The sequence below is a fragment of the Phacochoerus africanus genome, chromosome 3 (assembly GCF_016906955.1).
Source record: "Phacochoerus africanus isolate WHEZ1 chromosome 3, ROS_Pafr_v1, whole genome shotgun sequence".
In the NCBI taxonomy this organism is placed as follows: Eukaryota; Metazoa; Chordata; class Mammalia; order Artiodactyla; family Suidae; genus Phacochoerus; species Phacochoerus africanus.
Genome location: NC_062546.1, coordinates 35,504,329 through 35,528,462, shown reverse-complemented (window position 1 = coordinate 35,528,462; position 24,134 = coordinate 35,504,329). Strand labels below are relative to the sequence as shown.

Sequence of the window (24,134 nt, the reverse complement as noted above, 5' to 3'; positions counted from 1 at the left end):
AACCAGGTACTTTGACCAAAAATCACCTTCCATTTAAACACCCTGTTTTGTCCGTTCCTGTGAAAACCAGAGATGGCCCAGAGGCTTTCCCAGTTTCTAGACTCCAGAGAAGAGCCTGTAAAGATGGGAGCAGCCAGCTTTGCTCCTCTTTCTATCAAAGAGCAAAACAGCTCAGAAATGAGTGCCCCAGTCAGGAAACCTCAACAGCACACATCTTCCTTCAGCATGTTTTATGTAGCTCTCTCTTTTTTTTTTTTTTTTTTGACATTTTGATGCTTTGAGACCCCAAACCAAGAACTCTCATTTTCCCCTTCAGAAAGGTGCGATCTGTCAGTCATTCCAGAAGAACTGACTGTCTGTTCTACGCCCAACATTGACCTTGGGCTTTAAATCTGAATTCAGATGAAAGCATGTCTCATTCTGAATTCCCCAGGAGCTTCACAGAGTAAGGTCTTCAAAATTTTGTTCTCATCTAAAAAGAAGGAAGAGGAGTTCCATGCATAGCTCGATGGTTAAGGAACCTGACTAGGATCCATGAGGATGTGGGTTCGATCCCTGGCCCCACTCAGTAGGTTAGAGATCTGGCATTACCGTGGCTGTGGTGTAGGCTGGCAGCTCCAGCTCCAATTCGGCCCCTAGCCTGGGAGCCTCCATATGCCATGGGTGTGGCCCTAAAGAAGCAAGATAAATAAATAAATAATTTTTTAAAAAAATTAAAAGAAGGAAGATTGAAGGATTTCGCTAGTGTGCCTTCCATGGCCATTCCGCCTCTCCACTGGGCCATGATAAAAGCCCATGAGTTGCTGGCTGGGCACGTGGACATTAAGATAACACAGTGAACAATTTCTCTACCCCAAACCATGCCTCGTGTGAAAGCTAACGTGGTGCATTTCTGCTGATGCCTCAGCTTTTTCCAACCTCCCAGCTGTTCAGACCAGCAAGATACACATCAAACGAGGAGAGGCAGCTACTGTGCTCGTGGAATTTTCTGCATAAATTCTGGTCCTAAATTCTAAATTGAAATCTCTGCTCTCTCTCCATCCCCCTCCGTAATCAGAGGCTTTAATCATTGGGTTTTCTAAAATCTGATTTATAAAATTGCATGCTTCACAATAAAATAGCTTCAGGGTACAAGCACAAAATTTAAAACATTCAATTAGAAATATAAAACAGAGCAGCAGCCATTAAAAACAGCATCTATTAGAATCGTCAGCTGCCTCCTGGGCAGATGGCTTTAAAATGATTTTAAATAGTCTGCCTGAAGGTCAAAAAACAGTATCAGTTTGGCCCCACAGGCAGAACCCTTAAGAGAGCCTGAGGCCACAGCCACAGCAATGCTGGTTCCTTAACCTACTGAGGGGCGCCAGGGATCAGCCTCAGAGGACTGATTTCTGTGCTTCCGGGTCACTTTGCTACGATCTGGTCCCCAGGGGCGATAGTGTGGCCTAGTGGTTCAGAGAACCTTCACGTACAGCCCTGGCCACAGGACCTCAGCCAGGTTATTCGGTATTATGAATCCCATTCTCCCCGGCAGAAAACAGAATTCATGATGCTTCCTGCCTGATAGCAGTGCTTGTCAGTTAAGTAATTAACTAATGTCTGGTTCCAAGAAAACGCTCCTAACAGTGCGATGCAGTGTGCTGTTAGCCTAATATCCAAATCCAAATAAATGCATCGCACGAAGTCATTCACTTTAAAAGCAAACCCCCAGGCCAGGCGGTCTGTCTGTGGGGACAGTGGGTTCTGAGTCCGGATGATAGAAACACTGCCCCTCCCCCAGAGCTCCGTCAGGAGGGTGAGGCATTGTTGCGTCTGGAAAGTGGGGAGACCTTTGTAGGAAGAGGAATGTTGACCATGCGTGACAGTCAGCAGAATGGAGCGACACCCCAAGTGTCGTCACAAGCCCCAGCAGTCATCCGCCACTTCTTCCATCCACACCCCAAGCCACTGTCCTCCCTCCATAGGAGCTGAAGCCCACAAGCTGACATTGTACCAGTTCATCTACCAAAACATCAGTACGTGTCTCTGAAAGGGCTCCTTTTTAACCCAACCCACAATATTATCATCCCTATGAAGAATGCTAATCCTTTAATAAGATGAAATCTCTGATCAATGGTCAGTGGTCTCATAAGCATCATTTTTATAGTTTTCTTCTCATCTCATAAATGTCACAGATATTTTAAAAGCAAGAATCCACATGAATTCCACTCATTGCAATTGGTTGCTCCATCTTTTGGATGGATCTTTTTGAATTTAGAAATTTCCCCTCTGTTGATTTTCAGTTCTTTTTTTTTTTTTTTTTTTTTCCCCTTCCTTGCCATTTGTTCTTTGACAAAATCTGATTGCTCACTCTGCAGAGTTTCCAGAGGCTTGGAAATTGTTGATTACATCCGGGGGGATAGTGTGGCCTGTTCCTTTGGCCTCCGTGTTTGCTGTGTGTCAGCCACGGATCTGATTCAGGCTAGACTTCGTCCTGAGTGGTGAGGCATTCCACCATCAGCAGGCACGTGGATGGTGCCTCTCTCTCTGTTTGTGATCTTGGTGGCCTCTGCTGCCCAATATCTGTCTCCGTTATTTCATCCAGTTGCACAGCAGTGATGTCCTAATTTCATTATCTGCCTCTTATAAAACCCTGAGATTACAAACCCCAGGGTTTATAATCTGCCCCCTTCCCTCTTCACAGCCACCCCCATCACTTTAGACTAGCCTTCTCTTCTCCCTCAGGCCTGCAGGAAGAACTACAGGCTCCCAGGATGTGCAGGAAGGACCCCGACACCTGTACCGTGGTGGCCGTCAAGCCCCCATAACCCCCTGGCCTGGACCTGCATTTAGGGAGGAACAGACACAGGACCCAGAGGAAGGGACTCCAAAGAGCCTTGTGTCTATAGCAGGAAAAGGGATGAGGAAGAGGAGGGGGAAATGGCTTGTGAGGCCTGCAAGCTGGGTTTAGAGTCTCTGGGCTGGCTGCCGTTCCCACGGGAGGCCAGAGACCAAATTGGGGTGTCCCGTGGCCAGTAAGCCATCAAGACCTTTGAGTCTTGAATGGAGAAAGCAGCAGTGGCCTGAAATGCCCTGGAAACTCCACCCAGTAGCTGTCTTGGCCCATGAGTTTTCCAGGGTTCTTTGCTAGAAATCCTCTATCTAATACCAGTGATAAAGGGGCCAGGACATTTACCTGCCAAAACCATCCTAGGAACTTGTCTAAGCCTCCTCTCTTCCAACATGTCAGAAGCACAGCACAGTGTTTCGATTTTTTTCACTTACTCCTTTTGGAGAATCAATGCCTAGAATTTTTTCATAAAGCCGAGAGCCCAGTGGACCTAGAATTATGGCACCCCAGTAACAGGCAGTCACAGGACCCCAGCTTGTGACCCCCTGAAACTGAAGGTAGGTAGAGATCGAGATGGCCAGCCCACCTGTGCCCATGGACCCTAACGCACAATGACCCCTCGACCTTCTCCTGCCAAGCATGGCCCTGGGGACACGGCCCAGAGCAGGGGGACCTCCCCACCCTACTGAGTCTCATCACAGACCCTGAGTAAGGGCACACAATCCAGCTGACACTGAAGACACTGCCGAGAAAGCCGTGTGTCCCCATGCATCTGTGTGATTTTGGGTTTATTTTCACTTAACTACCATATATTCTTAAGTTGGGAAGTGGGACAGGGTGTGTTTTCTGGGGGCCACAGGATGATAAAATAACAGCCATAATAACTTGAGGCATGCCCCCCACCCCCCCCCCCGACATGCATCCAGGCTGGGGGAGCTGCGGGGAGCAGAGGCAGGAAAGGCAACTACTGATGGGCTCTTTGCGTTTATGGCCACGTTCAGGTATAACGCCTGCATTCATCAGTGCTTCGAGAGAAGGGCCAAGGGAGCCGGGAACATGGTCAATGGCTTGGCCAACAACGCCGAAATCGACGACAGCAGCAACTGCGATGCCACCGTGGTGCTACTCAAGAGAGGTAACCGTGGGGAAGGGCCGGGGGACAGAGGAAGCGATCCAGGGATCCATCCTCCCTCCCTCCCACTGGCTGCATTGGGAGGGGAGACTATTCTGGTGATGGGCAGGCTCTGAAAGCCCAGAGAAGTTCTTGGACCAAACATGCACTGCAGGTGATACAGGGAAACTGGACAGGATGAAAAGAGAGAAAAGACCATGGGTAGGATTTCTGTCCCAGACTGGCTGAGGGACCATGAAGGCAAGTGACTTAACCACTCTAAGCCCCAATTTTCTCTTCCGAAAAGTGAGGATAAGTTTGTAACAAGTAAAGGAGATAGATGGAGTTCCCGTCGTGGCTCACTGGTTAACGAATCTGACTAGGAACCATGAGGTTCTATCTCTGGCCTTGTTCAGTGGGTTAAGGATCCGGCGTTGTGGTGAGCTGTGGTGTAGGTCGCAGACGTGGCTTGGATCCCGCATTGCTGTGGCTCTGGCGTAGGCTGGCAGCTACAGCTCTGATTAGACCCCTAGCCTGGGAACCTCCATATGCCCCAGAAAAGACAAAAAGAGGAAAAAAGAAAAAAAAAAGGAGATAGAGTATCTAAAATACTCCTTTAACGATAGTTATTCTTAGTGGATGATTATATCCAAATTCACTTTTAGGCTACTTTAGCTCAGTTTCCAAGCCGCAGAATGGCATAGAAAATTACCTCTTTTTTTCTCAAAGTAATTTTTATATTCAATAAATGCTTATTAAGCAGTTGGTTATACAAAGAGAAATAGTACTGTGCTCGCTAATAAATAATATTCTTTCCTAGAGGAACACAGAAAATTGTTTTCTCTTGCCTAGAATATATTTCATTTTCCATTTAATTTTTTTTTAACTTTCCCCCTAAAATGTGTAAGATTTTTTTCTTTTCGGTTCCATTTTGTTTGTTTTTCAGAAAAACAAAAGAAATTTGAAAATCTGTAGGTTATTTTCAAATATATATCTGAGTTCAGCATCTGTGGGCAATTATTAGAATTTGAAAGTCAATCATTTGATATACTCTTCTCTCTAATGATATGCATGTTTCACAAAAGACTTAGGAGTTCAGTGCCATCCCACATAAGGATTTCATTTAGTTTCTTCTCTCCAGGGTACTTTATAACCATAAAAGGAATACTCTCAGGGAACCAAAGAGCTACCTATTATTAGCCAGTGTTTTCAGAGATCATTTCATGGTTTAGCGGCTTGGAGAACAGGAGTGAGGCCGTGGCCAGGTACCCCTGAGCTGTGTGCTCATATTGCAGCATCCACGGAGAGGGACTTGGGCCACGGTGGAACTTTTTTTTCAGGCCTGCCAGCACATCGTTACCAAGATTTGCCCTGAGCCCCCTCTGGACTTGAGCCTCTGTAAGTTGGCCAGCTCACCTCCAGCCTCCCGGGCAGCCCTGCTCACAGGCTGGGCTGGGCCACATGGATGGTCCCCGACCACGTCCTCCACTTGGCCTAATGTCAGTCCTGCAGCTTTTAACAGCTCAGTATGAGCACCGCTGACATTTAAAGGGTGTAAAGTGTTTTGCTAGAGACTATGAGGGTCTTTCCTATGCCCCAGAGGTGAGCGCCAGGAAAAGAATCTTTGGAGGATGAAGAGGAATTCTCGTAATTTCACTCATTCTTTAATTTCACTCATTCTTACGTCAGCAAAGGACGCTTAAATTGTTCCAAGTTGTTTCAAAAGAGGTATTGATGAGCCCCATGGAAAGCAAATTTTGACTCTTCAACAAAGTCTGATCACTACAACCCTTCCTAAATAGATGGATGGATGGTTAGAAGGATGAGGGGAATGGAAGGAAGGATAGATTGGCTGGCTGGCTGGATGGATGGATGGATGGATGGATGGATAGATGGGAGAGAGGGTAGATGGATGTGTGGATGGATGGATGGATGGAGGGAGGGAGGGAGGGATAAATGGGTGGGTGGATGGATGGATGCAGGAAAGGATGGAGAAGAGAGAAGGATGGATGGGTGGGTGGATGGATGGGTGGCTGGGTGGATGGATGGGTGGGTGGGTGGATGGATGGATGCAGGGAAGGATAGAGAAGAGAGAAGGATGGATGGGTGGGTGGATGGATGGGTGGGTGGGTGGATGGATGGGTGGGTGGGTGGATGGATGCATGCATGCATGGAAAGAAGGGAGGGAGGACAGGAGGAAAGAAAGGAGGGAGAGGGAAAGAGAAAAGAAGAGAAGGAGGATGAATGATTATCTCTTTCCTGCTTCGAGCCTCAGTGTTACTTTTATTTTATGCTTTTAATTTTCCCAGCCAATTTCCACCGCAAAGCGTCAGTGATCATGGTAGACGAGCTGCTGTCGGCCTACCCACACCAGCTTTCTTTCTCTGAGGCTGGCCTTCGAATCATGATCACCAGCCACTTCCCCCCCAAGACCCGACTCTCCATGGCCAGTCGCATGCTGATTAATGAGGTATCTGGGAAAGCTCTGCTCCGTCCATTTGCCGCTGGACGCGGTGGGGAACTAGGAAGGGGAGAGAGTTTCTTGGTCTGAAAGTACAAGCACCTCCTTCAGCGTCTCACCCAAAATACCCTCTCCCTCAATCATTTCCCAGTGTCTTTGGTCACTGGACCAGCTGTGCATCCTGGTCGCTGCTCTTCCCTCCACATGTGCAGAGACATCGTCCAGCTCCCAGTTATATGAGAAAACCCTTCGCCCTACCTTTGCCTCTTTATCTCCCATTTGAATAAAGCCCTTGGATGTGAACATGCACAGAAGTCGTTGCTAAATCAAGTCTTCTTTAGTTTAAACCACAGAGCCCTTACCTGAATTTTCCAAGTCTTCCTTCCTCTGAAGGGGCAGCCTTATTGATACACTGATCCAGACACAGTTGTGTGGCTTTCTCACGGGTGGATCGGGGATACCTACAATCTGTTGATAAAGCCACAGTTAAGGGATCAAGACCCTGAGCGAAAAGCAGTGCCTGTAGTTGACTTACTGAACAGTACATTTTAAGTACATTTTTTTAAAAAAGAAAAGCAGTGCCCATCTGAGATGTGGGAGTTTTCCTCTAAAGGGATTTGCAAGTTCCAATAGATCCTAAAAGATGAATTCTTCCTTCCAGAAAGAGGTTGTCTGAGTTGGTTATCACTTTGAGGAATCCCTTAAAACGTGTCTGCAGCATCTTCTGGAAGCAGCTCCTGGTCAGCTGACCAGGAGAGACCCCAACAGCTGGTGGTCTGAGTGGAAGGACTTGCAAGCCCCCTGGCCATATCAGAACCTGCTTTCTCTTTCCAGAGACAAAGACTGATAAACAGCAGGGCTTACGCCAATGGAGAGTCCGAGGTGGCCATCAAAATCCCCATTAAGCACACGGTGGAGAACGGGACGGGGCCCAGCAGCGCCCCGGACAGAGGCGTGAACGGGACCCGGAGGGACGATGTTGTTGCTGAGGCGGGCAATGAGACGGAGAACGAGAACGAGAACGATGAGAACGACGAGGAGGAGGACGAGGAGGACGAGGAAGGACCATACACGCCCTTCGACCCCCCCTGTAAGAGGTCCTGCGTCTGGGCTGGGCTGGGCTGGGCTGGGGTTCTGAGCTCTTGGAGGCCACGGGGTTGACGCCCTTCCCTTGGGAGACTTCCCTGATATTAAATTCAAGGAGGAGTTCCCACTGCGGCTCAGTGGGTTAGGAACTGGAATAGCATCCATGAGGATGCGGGTTCAATCCCTGGCCCCAAGCAGTGGGTTAAGGATCCGGCATTGCCGCAAGCTGTGGTGTAGGTCATAGATGTGGCTCCGATCTGGCATTGCGTGGCTGTGGGGTAGGCCGGCAGCTGTAGCTCCTCTTCAGCCCTTAGCCTGGGAACGTCCCTTGCCCACAGGTGGGGCCATAAAAAGCCAAAAAATAAATAAATAATTTTTTAAAAAATTCAAGGAAATGGAAGGTCCTACCATGGCCCAGTGGGTTAAGAATCTGACCACAGCAGCTTGGGTTACTGCAGAGGTGTGAGTTCTGTCCCTGGCCTGGCACAGTGAGTGAAAGGATCTGGCATTGCTATAGCTGGGGTGGAGGCTGCAGCTCAGATTCAGTCCCTGGCCCTGGAACTTTGACTGCGGGTGCAGCCAAAAAAAAAAAAAAGTTCCAGGAAATGTCTCTGCATGAACATAGAAATATTTTCATTAATCTTACAGTGGCTAAGACTCCATGTAGAGGTTGCAAAGGTGACCAAGACGTTGACATATGGTCACTGGTGGAAAGGTGGGCATTTCCAGGAGGCGGGCCCTCTTCGCTGTTCCTCGGGCCCCTGTGGTGCTAAGTAGGAAAGCGTGTGACCCTGTCAGCCCAGCAGTGGGATGCTGGGGTAGGCGGGGGCTTCACTCCCTTTACCCCCCCCATTGCTGCTGGTGGGGGTGTCCTGACAAGGCCAGCCCCCCAGGGACCGCTGTCCTCCCCGTCGGTCTTTGTTCTCTCATCCCCATTCAGGCCCCTCCTCTCACCCGACCTGCTATTTCCAGAGCAGGCGCCACAGGAGAGGCACAAAGCACCTGGGTCACACAGCGGGACTCCAGGGCATCTCCCTGGACCCTGACACAGGGTGGGGGCAGGAGCGAGGCTTGTAAAGCTTTCAGGACCCCAGTCACCAGGGCGGTGTCCTCCCCTGACTGCTGCCTCCAGAAACAACTGGGCTGTTCCAGCTGCCTTGTCCCCCCAAATACAAAGAATTCTGCCCATTTGCAAGACCTTCCAGAAGTTTCAGGCTGTTTCAAGAAAGAGCACTATCCAGTTCACATTCACTGTCAAGTGTGTGAAGTTTAGTTAGCCTGTGTGTCTTCTCTAAGGTGTTCGAATTTATAGAGGACTGTGCATTCTGAGGAGGGATTGCTGGATCCACTTGAAAGGCTGGTTCGTGGTGGGCGTGGGTACCAAGTGTCAGAGTTACTGTTACTTTCAGAAGTGGGGTCCTTCTGTGCCCCCCCTGTGTGTCCAGGGACAGCAAATAAAGCTAGGGGGTCGGGGTCTGGCCCCCTGCAGGGCTCCTGAGATCTTAACCTGATTGAGTACTTACCAAAACCAACTAGAAAACTACCACCCCGATTCCTATACCCCAAAGTCACACACCGCCCAGCCAAAGTTGAATTATTGCTTGCTAGCAGTTATTTTGATAGAAAAAAAGTGTCCTGGCTCTTAATCCATTTGGCCACCTTTGGCGACATTGCTTGGCAACCTTCCTATCAATCAGGACAAAAAAAATGCTAAGGATTAAATGACCAGACCCTCCGTTCGTCCCTCATAAGCCCTTGAGTTCATTATCCATTGCTTTGTAACAAATCGGCACCAGCCCCGCTGCTTAAATGCCCTTGGTTGGCTCAGGTTCATGGGTCAGGCAACCAGCATGGCTTGGCTGGGTGTTCCAAGGCTCATGGCCATGATGGAGGGTCGGGCAGGCACACTCAGGTTCCCAGCAGGAGTCGGCTCCTGGTTGTAGGGCTGGGTCTCTCGTCCTGTGACTGTCACCAGGCCTGCTCCCTGCCTGAAGGCATCTGGAGGCCAGCTGTGCTCTATGGCACAACACAGTCGGGGCTGGCGGTGTGTCCTCCTCACAGACCCTGACGTCGGGGGCCATGCTGAGGGTTCTGCATCCCCCAGCCCTTGTTTCCAGAGTCCACTATTGGCAGCCTGTGACCAAGCTCCAGGGGTGCTTACTTGGCGGTGAGACTGGTTGACAAGGTTGTAAGTGGCCAGGTCCTATGCCTTCAGCCCTGGAGCCCCAGGGGCCTCATGCACCCTCCCTAAGAAGACACGAAGACACATGAATAGGGCAGACAAACTGACCCACTCCCACATGTGGCTTCATCGCTCAGCGGGACAGAGGGCCCCCTTCGGGTCACATGTTCCCTGTTTCTCACCTGGACGAGGTAAATGCCAGACCTAATGCTGAAGTTTTGGTGTATCTTCTCTGAACCTCTGATCCAACCTTTGTGATTAGGATGCAGGTGTGGGGGCCTTCTCAGGTGTTCAGAGAAGGTATGGCAGGTGTGGACTCGGGCACCCACCTCAGGTACCCCACCTCCCTTGGAAGCACAGGCCGAGGAGAGGATGCTCTGTGTGGTCCAGCCACCCCAGCGTCTCAGCTTCATCCTCAGAGCCCTGAGCTGCTGGTATGGGAAGTGGGATCCCGAGTTCTCCTACACCAGCCCCTCTCACCTGGGCATCCTCCCCAAAGACTGGGCTCTGATCCGGGACGTCTGGTGGGGCCCGAGATTCTGCATTTCTAGCAAGTCCCAGGTTATGCCGATGCTGCCGGTCTGTGGGCCACTGGGGGGGTGGGGGCTTCTAGAGGCCTGGAGCCTGGGCCACTGTAGGGCTGGAGCCCCACCAGCCATCTTCATGGCTCCTCTATGGCACAGGTTCAGGACCAGGTTCCGCCCCGAAATGGAGAACAGGCTTATCCACTTATGGCGCCTAGTTCTCCTCCCCAAGCTGCTGAGACACCCCATTTCTGGACTCAGGAACCTCTATTCAAGGCTAGGGGCTGTCTGTCCAGCCAGGTTCTCCCGGGGCAGGGCCATCTCCTCCTGTCCGTGTGCAGGCAGAGGGCGCAACAAGCCAGCAGAGGGCACTCGAGGGCCCTTTCACATCAAGTTCCTTTGGCCTGAAGAAGGTCCCTCCACAGGGTGAGGATGGGTTTTTCTCCTTCATCAGTCCTGCCAGGGCCTGGGTTCCCTGTGTTTCTACCCTCAGGACATGACCATAGTGCATATAATTAACAAGTAAGAAATTATGTGGCAGTATGTAAATACAGGAATGTATAGGACATGAGCATATATGTGTGAACATGTAAATATAGGTGTATGTGCATATATATACTGTGTGCAGATGTATGATTGATATAGTGTGTGCATATAACATGTTTTCTGTGTACTGTATACATTTAATTATTGTATATTAATATATAAATATATATTTAATATATTGTATATTTTGTAAATGTATACACATGTTAACATGCCTATGTTTATATGTTCACATCACATATGTACAGTTTACATGCATATATTTATTTGTATATAGCTATGCATAGTATATGTATATACATGCCTATATACATATAAATTGTGCATAGATTCTTTTTTCTTCTAAGAAACACCTACTTGTACATGTAGTAAACCCACGTCCCCTGGAACAAAAACTGGAAAGAAATACACCAAAATATTAGTATGTTTATCCCAGGTGGAGTTATTTTCTGTTTTCTATTTTCTATTTTAACACTGTGTGCATTTTTAATTGCCTATGTAATTAGAACAAATTTATATACTTAGCCCAAGATCTACAGTATTGAGTGTTGACATTTTCTCCACCCAATAGCATTAAGCTTTCTAAAAAGCTTGGTAAAGGAGTTCCTATTGTAGCACAGCGGAAAGGAACCCAACTGGTATCGATGAGGATGTGGGTTTGATCCCCCGCCTCGCTCAGTGGGTTCAGGATCTCGTATGGCTGTGAGCTGTAGTATATAGGTTGCAGATGCAGCTTGGATCCTCCGTTGCTGTGGCTGTGGCGTAGGCCAGCAGCAGTAGCTCGGGTTCGATCCTTAGCTTGGGAACTTCCATATGCTGTCCCTGCGACCCTAAAAAGCAAAAAAAAAAAAAAACTTGATAAGGATCATTACTTAGTCTGGTTACAGATTGCAACTGGTCTCAATGCAGTGACTGGTTCACAGTGGATAAAAATGTTGAATCAGTATGTTGTGCATCTGCAACCAGTATCATATTGTGTGTTAATTATAACTCAATGCAAATTTTAAAAGTAATAAAAATTTGTAAATAAATGTTTAAAGTACCATAACTTAGGAACAAGTCTTTGGCTCTTTAGGAAGAGTGATGCTCTGTGCTCTGTGAGTCCCCAGCTCACGCCCTTATTTCATGTCCAGACTGGCCAGCCGACTCTCAAGAGGTTACGTAATTGCTGCTATATTGGGTGCAGGGTGTCTTGTTTACTTAACTTTCTGCTGGATCCTCAGCATCTGGAGCAGGGCCGGCATGCAGTGGCCAAGTGGGCATTCAGTGAATATTTGTTAGTTAATGAATAGACCAGTCCCCCCACTGGGGAGCGGGGGCTCTGTTTAGACTACATGGCAGTGGAACAAAAGCTGGAAAAATATCTAGAAATTCTGTTGATGTAAAGAGGAACGGAAACAATTTTTAGGCTTTTATTCAGAAATGGAAATTTAGACAAGCTAAAACACGACCGTCCTTTTCAGACTGTCCTTGCTCCTCGGCCTCACTTAAACAGCACATTTCTGCACTGCTCAGTTTGCTGGAGCAGTTATATTGTTATATTACATTTGAAAGTTATTTCCAGGAGTTCCCACCGAGGCACGGTGGGACTGGCAGCATCTTGGGAGCGCTGGGACACAGGTTCGATCCCCAGCCCAGCACACTGGGTTAAGGATCCTGCATTGCCAGAACAGCAGTGTAGGTCACAACTGCAGCTCGGATCCAATCCCTGGCCCCAGGAACTCCATATGCCATGGGGCAACCAAAAAAGGGGGGAAAAAGTTATTTCCAGATGATACTCATTGATTTCTATGTTGTTTGTTGTTTTACCATGGAGCTATCACTTAAAGCATATCATCTTCAATAATGGTGAAAACTGTTTTCAAGATATAATGCTCTCCCAGTGTCAAGTCAGAATTTTTTTTTTTTTTTTTGTCTTTTTGGGCTACACCCATGGCATGTGGAGGTTCCCAGGCTAGGTGTCAAATCGGAGTTGAAGCTGCCAGTCTACAGCACAGCCACAGCAACGCGGGATCTGAACCATGGTCTTCAGCCTACCCCACAGCTCACGGCAACGCCAGATCCTTAACTCACCGAGCAAGGCCAGGGATCAAACCTGCATCCTCATGGGTACCTCGGGTTCATTATTCGCTGAGCCTCGACGGAAACTCCAAGTCAGAATTTTTGAAACAGCTGACAGAAAAAAAAAAAAAAAAAACCCTCAAAACTCATTGGTGCAAACTTATGCTGCTTGAAACAGCTTCCTCTCATCAGTATCCCTTTCTAAACTCTACCAGTCATAGTCTTGACTTCATTTTCTTCTCTTTTCTGTTTTCTGAAAAAGGGGAGCCAAATGGATGTCATTTCTCTTCTCATTCACATGTTTCCTTGTGACTTTGGTTAAGTGTGTGTTTTAAAGGAACCAGTCTCTCTCTCTGTCCCTGGACCCTCAGGAAGACTGGGAGGCCAGTGATTCATGCCTCATGAGCCTGGCGCAGGGACCAGTAAAGTGCAGAATTCCAGGAGGCATGTGGGATATAAGACTCTGGATGGTGCGGTGTTTGGAAGCTCCTCGCAAAAGCTCTCAGGTCCTCTAGTTGCTTTGTCATCTAGCCAAGCACAGCAGGCAGCTCACTGCTCACTTTACTGTCTCCAAACCTTGAACCTAACAAGATGCATAGCAGCTAACAGGAAGGGTCTTCCCCGTCTTTATCTGTTCTCTCTGCCTTACTGTGCACCTGTGAGCGGGATGCCCTTAGATTCTCAAATACAAATCATTTCTTTGGTCTGTCATATTAGATTGTTTGTAGTAATGTTACAACTGTTGATATTTATATTAATGTGTATGTAGCATGTGATGTAAGCCCTGCGCTATTTGTAGCATCAAAACAGTGGTGGGCAGGCTAGAAAGAATACTCGTTCTTAGAGAGTTTAGAGTCTAATTCGAGGGCAACTGAAAATAGTGAGGAAGCACATCAACCTGATAACTTCAGAAAGAAAACACTTGTAGAGTTGCCGTCATAGCGCAATGGTTGACGAATCCTACTAGGAACCGTGAGGTTGCGGGTTGGATCCCTGGCCTTGCTCTGTGGGTTAAGGATCCGGCATTGCCGTGAGCTGTGGTGTAGGTCGCAGACGTGGCTCAGATCCCACTTTGCTGTGGCTCTGGCGTAGGCCGGTGGCTACAGCTCCTATTGGAACTCTAGCCTGGGAACCTCCATATGCCACGGGAGCGGCCCTAGAAAAGGCAAAAAGACAAAAAGAAAAAAGAAAAACGAAAGAAAACATTTGCTGTGAAGCAGATACATGCAGATGCTAGGAAAACAAAGAATGGGGTGGATGGGGGTCCTACTTAGATTGGGTGATCTGAGGGGTCTGGTGACACTTGAGCTAGTGTCCTGTGAAACAGGACAGCTCCAGCCCCAAGATCTGTACAGAGGGAACCACAAGTGCAAGGCCCTGAGGCAGAAAGAGTCTGGGCGGGAGGTGGGGTGTAAACGGGGAGGGGTAGGCAGGATTCAAATCAGTCAGTGATGCAGGGTGGGAAGATGCGGTGTTAATTCTGAGGGCTATGAAAGCTAGTGGTAGGTTCTGGAACAGTTTGCTTTCCGAGACTCGCTTTGGCTGTGGGTGACAAGCAGGTAGAGGTGAGGCAGGTGAGGGAGCAGAAGTCCTCTTAGGAAGCCAGGGGAAGTTCCCAGGCTAGGGGTCAAATCAGAGCTAAAGCTGCCGGCCTACACCACAGCCACAGCCACACAGGATCTGAACCGTGTCTGTGACCTATGCCACAGCTCATGGCAATGTTGGATCCTTAACCCACTGAGCAAGGCCAGGGATGGAACCCACAACCTCAGGGATACTAGTCAGATTTGTTTCCTGCTGAGCCTCAACAGGAACTCCCCAAAGAAATTCTTAATTTGCAAATCCATAGCCGCTTGGGATGCAAACCCTCAAACTGTGTTTTAACAACCTTGAGAGCTTTCAGAACATCTTTCAAGATTTCAGCAAGTTGGCCGGTAATGTTGAGAGGCTCCACTAGGTGGCGCTGTGACTGCTGACACCATGCAATCTGGGATGTGGTTGCCCATCCACAGGAAGCTGATTGTCTATACCTCCCCTCTCCCACCTCCACCCCACCCCCACACCCTGCCCCTGCCCCTTTTGTGTCCTGAGAACCTTCCTCATCCTTTACCACCCAGCTCCCTTTGCCAAACCACCCTCCCAGCCCTGTATTACTCAGAAGTGACTCATCCTGGCAATTTTGAGGCCTAACTAGCAGGTGGGCAGTGGTTAGTTTCTGTTCCACATGGTTTTGTTGGCCACAGAAAGCCATTTGGTTCTTTGGGGAAAAGAGCAACACATCAGGTTTATTTCACAGGCCTTCTGTTAGGATGCAGATGCCTAAGGACAGCCGTGTGGAGGGTGGAGCAGAGAAATGGGGCTCACTGATTTTTTTTTTTTGCCTTTGTTATTTTCCCAGCTGGCAAACTGGAAACAGTGAAATGGGCATTCACCTGGCCCCTGAGCTTTGTCTTGTACTTCACAGTCCCCAACTGCAACAAACCCCGCTGGGAGAAGTGGTTTATGGTGACTTTCGCTTCCTCCACATTGTGGATCGCAGCCTTCTCCTACATGATGGTTTGGATGGTGAGTCTAGGACCTTATGCAATGTCCGATCTCTTCAGAGAAAAGCACTCCCAAGCAGAGGGGAGCAGGGTTGGGGGTTTCAGTCCATAACTGTATGAGTCAGCTGTTGCCACAGTATACTGTGTAACAACCAGCCCCAACCTCAGTGGTTTAGAGTCACAAGCATATGTCCTCCTGCTCAGGTGTCAGCAGGTAGACCGAGGGGTGACTGATCTTAGCAGACACTGGTTAAGTTGTCTGCTCCCAGCTCCTGTGGGGTTACCTTGGATTCAAGCAGCAGAGCGGGGCTCACTTCTACTCCTTGTGTTTGCTCATTTTCCTTGGACCAGGGGCTACCTGGGAAATACTTCTCATGGTAGATGAGTGGGATGCAAGAGGGCAAACACAGGTGCCTCTGAGGAACTTGGCTGGACTTCCACCCACGCTCTATCAGCCAAGCCCACACTATGGGAGTGGGGGAGAAATACCCTACCTACTCTCATGGAAAGAACAGCAGAGTCACGGGCAGCCGGCTGGAGGAGAGTGTGAGGTATTGGAGAGAGGTAATCCCATCCACCATTGTCACTTCCCCATCTCAGCTGTTTGTGCAACCAGAGAAGGAGGTCACTGGAGCTGGTGACTGCTCAAGAGTCCCTTGATAATAATGATTCAGGGATTGGCATTGGCTGGGGGGGCTGTCACTCAAAAGAGCCTCTGCCCCAAAGCTGTTCTAGGAAACCCAGCCATCCACAGTACCACCAATGTGTGAGGCTCCTTTTTAACTGGGAAGTGAACCCAATTCATTGGAGTTGGAGCTGGGCAGAAGTTAGAAGCCATGACAAAATGATGCCCATCTAATCATGCTTGAGTGTCGGGTAGAAATGCAGTCTAAATTCTGGAGAATTACATTCCAGAGCTTAAAAAAGTTTCTGAAAAGATTATTTTGGAGGTAAGAATGAATGCATAAGCCTAATTCATAATTATCCCTTGCCTTCAGCATCACAGACAGATCACTGGGTTTTTTCAATCCAAATCTTAGAGCCAGGGTTTCCCCCTCATCCTGTGCTCATTAATGTTTTCATTGAACGTTATGGGGTGCCAGGTTTGGGGAATGGCATTGGTGTCCCTGACCTCCAGGGGGCCCAATGGTTTCCTCTGAAGTCCACTATCATACAGGTAGCCGACAGATCTGAGGTTCACCCTCCATCTGTCTGCTCCTCCGGCTTCGGGGGAGGTTGTGAGAACCCCTGGAAAATGGTCAGGAGTGAAGGGGCAACCAGGAGAACAACCCCCCCCACCCCCAGACCACCTGGGGGATCACTTCCTGAAAACTCCAGGCTCAGCCGTAACCATGGTAACAATACCAGCAGCAGGACAGAGGCTCCTTCCCAGGCCAGGGCCCACGGAGCCAAACCGCTTCCTGCAGGGATTCGCCGAGGGTCAGAAAGGAAAAGCAAGAGTCAGCCAGAACACTGTGGCTCCATTTCACAAAAGGCTCTAGAATGACCAAAAGAAAGCTTTGTTTCTGCGTCTCACTTTCCTCCCTGGAGAGCGGAGGGCAGAGAGCCCAGGGCCATGCAAATTCAGTTCCACCCTGGACAGAAACGAGATGTGTTTGAAAGGGGTCACACCAGGCATCCCAGTGGGTTTAACCTTTGGACAGGGAGGGAGCTATGTCAGGGTTCAGCAGAGCTGTCTCTTTTGGTCCCCGGCCTGAAGGAGCTACTGACTGCTTGTGGTTTGCATTTCTTGTAATTTTATAGAGTATGGGAGGGCAAGTGGCCCCCAGAATGACCTAATCAGTCGTTTCAGCGCTTGCTTGCGACCCCCTCCTGAGGCCAAGTGCACTGAACTGGTCTCTTCCCGCTCCCACAATTTTGCCACCTGCTCCCATCACACACCTCTTACCTCTCAGTTTGTCCATCTGGAAATTAGGGGCCAGAATGGGCTCGTTTACATAATGGAAGCAATGCCGCAGCCATCACCTGTTTCCCGCCCCCCATCCCCCAACACGCACAGCACACCCTTGGGAACAGAGGTGCAGCCAGTGCAGGTGGGTCTGCTGCCTGGTGAGCATGGCCCCTGTGCCACTTCCTCAGGCGCTGTCTGAGGTCCCCGTGCTGTGTGGACCTCAGGCAGTGCCTCCATTTCCTCATCTGAGGGACAGAGATAATAACAGCACCTACTCTGTGGGGTTGCAGTGAGAATTAAAGAAATTAAGCCCACACACATCATGTAGCTCAGTGCCAAGTGCTACGCAAACGTGAGCCCTTATGGAGCAGAAGATGCTGTGGATGGAGGCGATGTTACCACGCTTCCAGGAAAGGAGGAAAGGAATCAGCTGCCTGTGGCTGTTCCCACAGGACTGGATGGTGGATGCACATCAGCCCCTTTCCACTTCTTGTCAAGTCTCATTCTACAGCGTGGATGATGAGATTCCCAGCCATGCTTTCTCAGTTTCCCCAGAAGGTCCTGAGTTCAGATACTGCCCCATTATTGCCTCTTCCCACAAACTCCATTTCTTCTCTCTCAAGCCACCTGCCTCACCCACAGGAACAGGTGAAAGAGGCCACGCTTTGCTGGGAAAACATAACCTCCGTTAGTGCATCTTGGCCCCTGACGCACAGCCCCGTCTGCTCCAGGAGCCCTTCCTGTCCTCTGTCTTGATGCAGAACAGACGCGGCCCAGGAGAGTCCGCCCACAGAGCGGGCTTCTCTGCTTCTTGGTCAGAGAGTCCTGGGCTGGCGGGGCTGGTGGCTGCCTCCGCTCACCGCCTCTTCCCGCCGCCTCCAGGTCACAATCATTGGTTACACGCTGGGAATTCCTGATGTCATCATGGGAATCACCTTCCTGGCGGCCGGAACCAGCGTGCCCGACTGCATGGCCAGCCTCATCGTGGCCAGACAAGGTGGGGCCCGGAGTGGGTAGGGACGGGGATGGAAGGCCTTCCTACTGGGTGGGGGCTGGCTGGGGGCAGGGGTGGGGAGGTGGCCACGTGGCAGTTACCAGGGCACCAGATCCGGCTGGGAAGGAGCCATGGGCAATGTCGTTGGCCAAAAGGCTTCATGGCATCAGAATAACCAGGGAAAGAAGCCAGAAGATCCACCCTGCAGGAAGGCAGAGACATTTTCTAGGTAGCACCCACATGTAATCTAACTTAGGTTGTATTACTTCTCTTACTAAAAATAGCAATAAATACAGGATAGTGCCACACACTGAACAAAGCCACTTAGGCACGTTACCCCTTTTTTTCTTTCTTTAATGGCAATATATTGAAGTCCCTGGGCCAAGGATTGAATCAGATCCTCAGCTGCACCAGATCCTTTAACCCACTGTGCCAGGCCAGGGCTCAAACCCATGCCTTCCACAGCACACTGAGCCACTGCAGTCAGATTCTTAACCCATGGCACCACAGCAGAAACTCCTAGGCGTGTTATCTTGTTGAACTTACACGCAACTCTGTGGATTAGTGTGCACACACACCCATTTTATGGACCAGGAAACAGCTCAAAGTGTCAGCTGCCAGAGGTCACTCACTCTTCGGTGTGTGACAGACCCTCCATTCCCCACAGCTAAGATCGGAGTTTGCCTTCCCAGGTGGCTGTGGCCTCCCCAGCCCCCCTCTCACTCACATGCCCGATTTGTGCCAGAAATGTGTTTTCAGCAAATACAAAGGCAGCTGCGACCCTTAGCCATTGTCTTCCACTGGTCCTCCCCAAATTCTGCTGGTTAGATTATTCTTCTTAATATGGTCAAGCATTTAGAAGAAGAACTGGATACAGTGAGAGCGGTTGGGTGATATCACTGAACTGTAGGGGTTGTGAACCTGAGCCCTATAGACCTTTCTATAAGATGTTTTAGAAATTTTTGGAACCATGTTTGCTTTCTTGAATCACATTTAATCATTGATCATATTTTCTTCTCTCTTTTTTTTTTTTTTTTTTTTGGCTACATCCACAGCATGTGGAAGTCCCTGGGCCAGGGATTAAACCTGTGCTACAGAAGTGACCTGAGCCACAGCAGTGACCACGCCGGATCCTTAACCCACAACCTGCTGCACCACAAGAGAACTTTTTTTTTTTAAACCAGTGATCATATTTGAAGTAAAGTCAACAGTTAAACAATGTGTATTTCTTTCTATTCTATTGAAAACACATACTCAGTAGATGATTTTACAGCCGGCACCATCCTACAGTGGTGGTCTGGGAGCACTGGGGCTGGCACACCTGCCTTCCAGGTCTCTGGCTGTCAGACCAAAGGCTGGGGTGAGTCTTCATGGGCCAGCACACCCCCAGGGACCACCTCCCTCACTCGAGTGACCTCTTGTCGTTGCAGGCATGGGGGACATGGCCGTGTCCAACTCCATCGGGAGCAATGTCTTCGACATCCTCATCGGCCTCGGTCTGCCCTGGGCCCTGCAGACCCTGGCTGTGGATTACGGCTCCTACGTAAGTGCTTTTTCTGCTTCTCATGGCCTTGGCCAACATGACTTTGTCTCAAAGAAATCCTCCCAGACAGTGTCCTTAAAGATCGGGCCTATGGGGACAGTTAGGACTCAGAAGCAGAGCCAGTAAATGATTTCCTGGCGTTGACCGTAAGGGCCAGATGGTAAGTGCTGTCGGCTTTAAGACCCGAATGGTCTCTGTCACAACTGCTCAGCTCTGCTGTGTGGGCGAAAGGCAGCCACAGATGATGGCAAGTGAATGGACGTGGCTGGCATGGCTGGTTCAGTCCGACTTTATTTGCAGAAAATGAAAATTGAGTTTCATGTAATTCTCACATGTCACGATATGTTATCATGCTTTCGAATCTTTTCAACCAATGAAAAATGGAAAAACCCTTCTGAACTCACAGGCTGTGCAAAAACAGCCGGTGGACCCTAATTTGCCATCCCCCACTCTGTGGATTTGCTTTACACGCAAAATATTTCTATTCACGAAGGGAGGGACAGAAAATGCACAAAGCTTTGTCTGCCAGGGGTCTGGTGACAGTTGGCCCCTGCAGTGGGGGCCCCCGAGGTCTTTCTCAAGGCTAAGCTGACCTTGAACTCCAGGCAGCCTTGCAGGTGGGTGACACAGGGGATCCAGGTAGATTTCAATGCTCTTTCCTAACTTGTCAAAATAAAGTGTCCCCCACCGCTGCTCATGGCTATTTCTGTCCCAGATGGTGACCAGAGACAAAGAGAAACTCCAGTTAGAGATTTCTGTCTGTATCTGGAAGGAAACCGTACTATGCCTCTGAAGTATTCACACCTAACCCGGTGCCCGGTGCTCCTCTACATGTGTTACTGAGCACTGCTTTGGTCTGTCTGTGTCATAAGTGTGTATTCTAAAGAAATTGCTGTGGCTCATTTTATCAGATGATAAAAAAGTCTCGGGGAGTTCGCATCATGGCTCAGCAGTAGTGAACCCGACTAGGATCCTTGAGGACGCAGGTTCGATCCCTGGCCTCACTCAGTGGGTTAAGGATCTGGCGTTGCTGTGAGCTGTGATGTAGGTCGCAGATGCAGCTCAGATCCCCCGTTGCTGTGACTGTGGCATAGGCTGACAGCTACAGCTCCAGTTGAACCTTTAGCCTGGGAACATTCACATGCCACGGGTGTGGCCCTAAAAATTTAAAAAAAAATTTAAAAAGTCCCGGAATTCTCAGTATATAAGTCTTTCACCTCCTTGCTCAGGTTTATTCCCAGGTATTTGATTTTTGAGGTGCAATTTTTAAAAATATTGTATTTTTGTATTCCTTTTCTAATATTTCCTTGTTAGTATACAAAAATGTGACGGATTTCTGAATGTTAATCTTATATCCTGCTACTTTGCTGAATTTGCTGATCAGTTGAAGTAGTTTTGGGGTTGAGTCCTTAGGGTTTTCTATATATAGTATCTTGTCATCTGCATACAGTGACAGTTTTACCTCTTCTCTTCCTATTTGGATGACTTTTATTTCTTTTGTTTGTCTGATTGCTAGCCAGGACTTCCAATGCTAAGTTGAATAACAGTGGTGAGAGTGGGCATCCTTGTCTTGTTCTAGATTTTAGCGAGAAGGCTTTCAGCTTTTCTCCATTGAGTATTATATTTGCTGTGGGTTTGTCATAAATGGCTTTGATTATGTTAAGGTATGTTCTCTCTATATCCACTTGGGTAAGAGTTTTGATCATGAATGGATGTTGGACTTTGTCAGATGCTTTTTCTGCATCTCTTGAGATGACTATGTGGTTTTTGACTTTTCTTTTGTTAATGTGGTCTATGACATTGATTGATTTGTGTATGTTGAACCATCCTTGTGAACCTGGGATGAATCAAAAAAAAAAAAAAAAAGTCTCAGAATTGCTCCACACATGGCTGTTTCTGCTGGGGAAGTTGTGTCCAACCAGTTTCAATGAAATTGAAAACTGTGCAGGGAGGTGCACACAGTTTTGGCTCATGGGAAGTTACCTGCTGGCTGGGAGGTTTTGCCAGAGGGTAGAGATGAGCCTGAGGAGGTGGAAGGAAGCAGGATGTGTCCCGAGGGCTGAGGTCTTTTCTCTGTCGTCTGCGAAGCTGGGTGCTGACATGGTGAGAGAGACTGCGTCACCTGACCCTCAGGGGTCTGGGAGAGCTGTTTCTAAGAGGTGAAGTCTAAATAATGAGAGAGAGAGAGAGAGAGAGAGAGATGGCCAGGGTAAAACTGGGCAGCACAGAGCAAAAGCATTTCGGGCAAAAGGAGCAGCAGGTGCAAAGACCCTGAGGCAAGAATGCACTTGGCCTGTTGGAGAGACAGGAGTCCAGTGTAAGGGGACTAGAGAGCATGAGGGCGCAAGGCGTGAGATGCAGCTGGGGGACAGGCAGGACCAGATCATGTGGTGCTCATTCAACAATTGCTGAACAATGATAAACATTCAAACTTATGTGATATATGGATTTACAGAGTGATGTTTTTGTTGACTTTTATGAGAGATTCAACAGCATGAGGTTTTTTTAACTGTGTTTTAATTGATCTTTCTTTAGTTACCAGAGAGACTGAATATTCTTTTTTACATATATTGGCCTTTTGGGTTCTTCTGTAGCATCGTTATCTCTTTATGCCCTTTACTCAGTTTTCTATTAGAGGTTAATGGTGGGGGTTATGAGTTAATTTTTTTCTTGTTTTTTTCCCTTAATGACTTTTGCAAAATTTATTTTATTGAAGTATAGTTGATTTACGATGTTGCATTAGTTCCTGGTGTACAGTGCAGTGATTCAGTTATATATATACAATCTTTTTCATATTCATTTCCCTTATGGTTTATGTCAGGATATTGAATATGGTTCCCTGTGCTGTGCAGTAGGACCTTGTATTTATCCATGCTTTATATACTAGTAAGCATCTACTAATCCCAAACTCCCAATCCATCCTTTCCGCATCTGCTCTTCCCTTTGGCAACCATGAATCTGTTCTCTATGTGTGTGAGTTTGTTTCTGTTTCATAGATAAGTTCATTTGTGCCATATTTTATATTCTACATATAAGTGATATCATATGGTATTTGTCTTGCTCTTTCTGACTTATTTCACTTTGTATGAGACCCTCTAGTTGCACCCATGTTGCTGCAAATGGCCTTATTTCATTTTTTATGACTGAGTAGTACTCCATTGTACATAGGTACCACATCTTCCTTATTGATTCCTCTGTCAATGGACATTTAGGTTGTTTCCATGTCTTGGATATTTTGGCTATTGGGAATAGTGCCTCTATGAACATAGGGATACATATATCTTTTTGAATGAGATTTTTGCCCAGGTATATGGCCAGGAGTGGGATTAACAGCGTGAGTTTTAATCCTGGTCCCTAAGCCCAGATAGGACCACTTAGCCTCAAGTGATTGTAAAGTAAACAGATATTCATCAGCCCTCAATGGTCCCCCAGCAATGCTCCCTAAACACCAACGTCCCAACTGTCCACTGTCTTGGACATTACACAGAGTTGAGCCAGAGCCCACAGACTCACGGCCCCTGGAAGTGTCCTGTGCTCCCCCTGCTGATGTCTATCCTCCTGCATCCCTGCCTCAGATGCACACTCCCCATCACTTTTCCTCTTCTGTGTCTGTCTCAAATGCCACTTCATTCAGGATTCCTTCCTAGACCCTATCACCACCACCCCTGCCAAATGGGATCTCTCTCCACAGCCCTTATTTCTACCTTGCTTATAGCTCTTGTCCTCAATCATGTCAGCTTGCTTCATCTTATCACATGTTATGTGAAGCATAGAAGAGAGACTGAAGAAATGTCGTCTAGGTTAGCCATTAAAGGGGCATTATCCACTGGTTGGTCACAGGACTCCAGTTAATCTTCCCAAGATTCCTAACAGTGAGGTCATTGTCAGTCAGATTCTGATGAATGGACTCACATCAACCCAGTTCACAAGAGTTTGATGTACATGCTAGAATGCCTGAAGATGATAGTAAGATATCCAAGTGCCAGATAGAAAGCATACTTGTTCTCTCTTTTCCTGGAGAAGGATCTCATGTGGGAGGTATCTGGGGAGCCCGGTGACCACCTTCGAGTTCACTAACTCAGCAGCGGTACTCATACGACTCCCTGTAGAAGGTCGTGGTCATGGCTAAGGTTTATTAGATCAAAGCCTTTGGAGTAAAAGCCACAGGAAAGTAAGAAGTCCAGAGAGATCAGGTGCAGGCTTCCAAATCCTGCTCCACCCAGACTACAGAGACATGTGCTAGAGATGAAGTCTGAGGCTTTGGGGAGGGCTGGTCAGGTAGGTGCATTCTTGCTACATGAACTGCCATGGTAACAACATTCAGAATCCCAGCACAGACAC

The 24,134-nt window shown here is 48.3% G+C and overlaps 1 protein-coding gene across 1 annotated transcript in view; it reads left to right on the top strand.

Annotated features, from left to right (window-relative positions):
* SLC24A3 (solute carrier family 24 member 3) overlaps positions 1 to 24,134 on the top strand; it is a 510,935-nt gene that overhangs the window by 463,968 nt on the left and 22,833 nt on the right. Inside the window, exons 10-15 of the mRNA XM_047771613.1 lie at positions 3,832 to 3,965; positions 6,251 to 6,411; positions 7,237 to 7,492; positions 15,200 to 15,366; positions 18,139 to 18,253; positions 19,681 to 19,793. Coding sequence (XP_047627569.1) covers positions 3,832 to 3,965; positions 6,251 to 6,411; positions 7,237 to 7,492; positions 15,200 to 15,366; positions 18,139 to 18,253; positions 19,681 to 19,793 — 946 coding nt within the window. The remainder of the gene's footprint in view (positions 1 to 3,831; positions 3,966 to 6,250; positions 6,412 to 7,236; positions 7,493 to 15,199; positions 15,367 to 18,138; positions 18,254 to 19,680; positions 19,794 to 24,134) is intronic.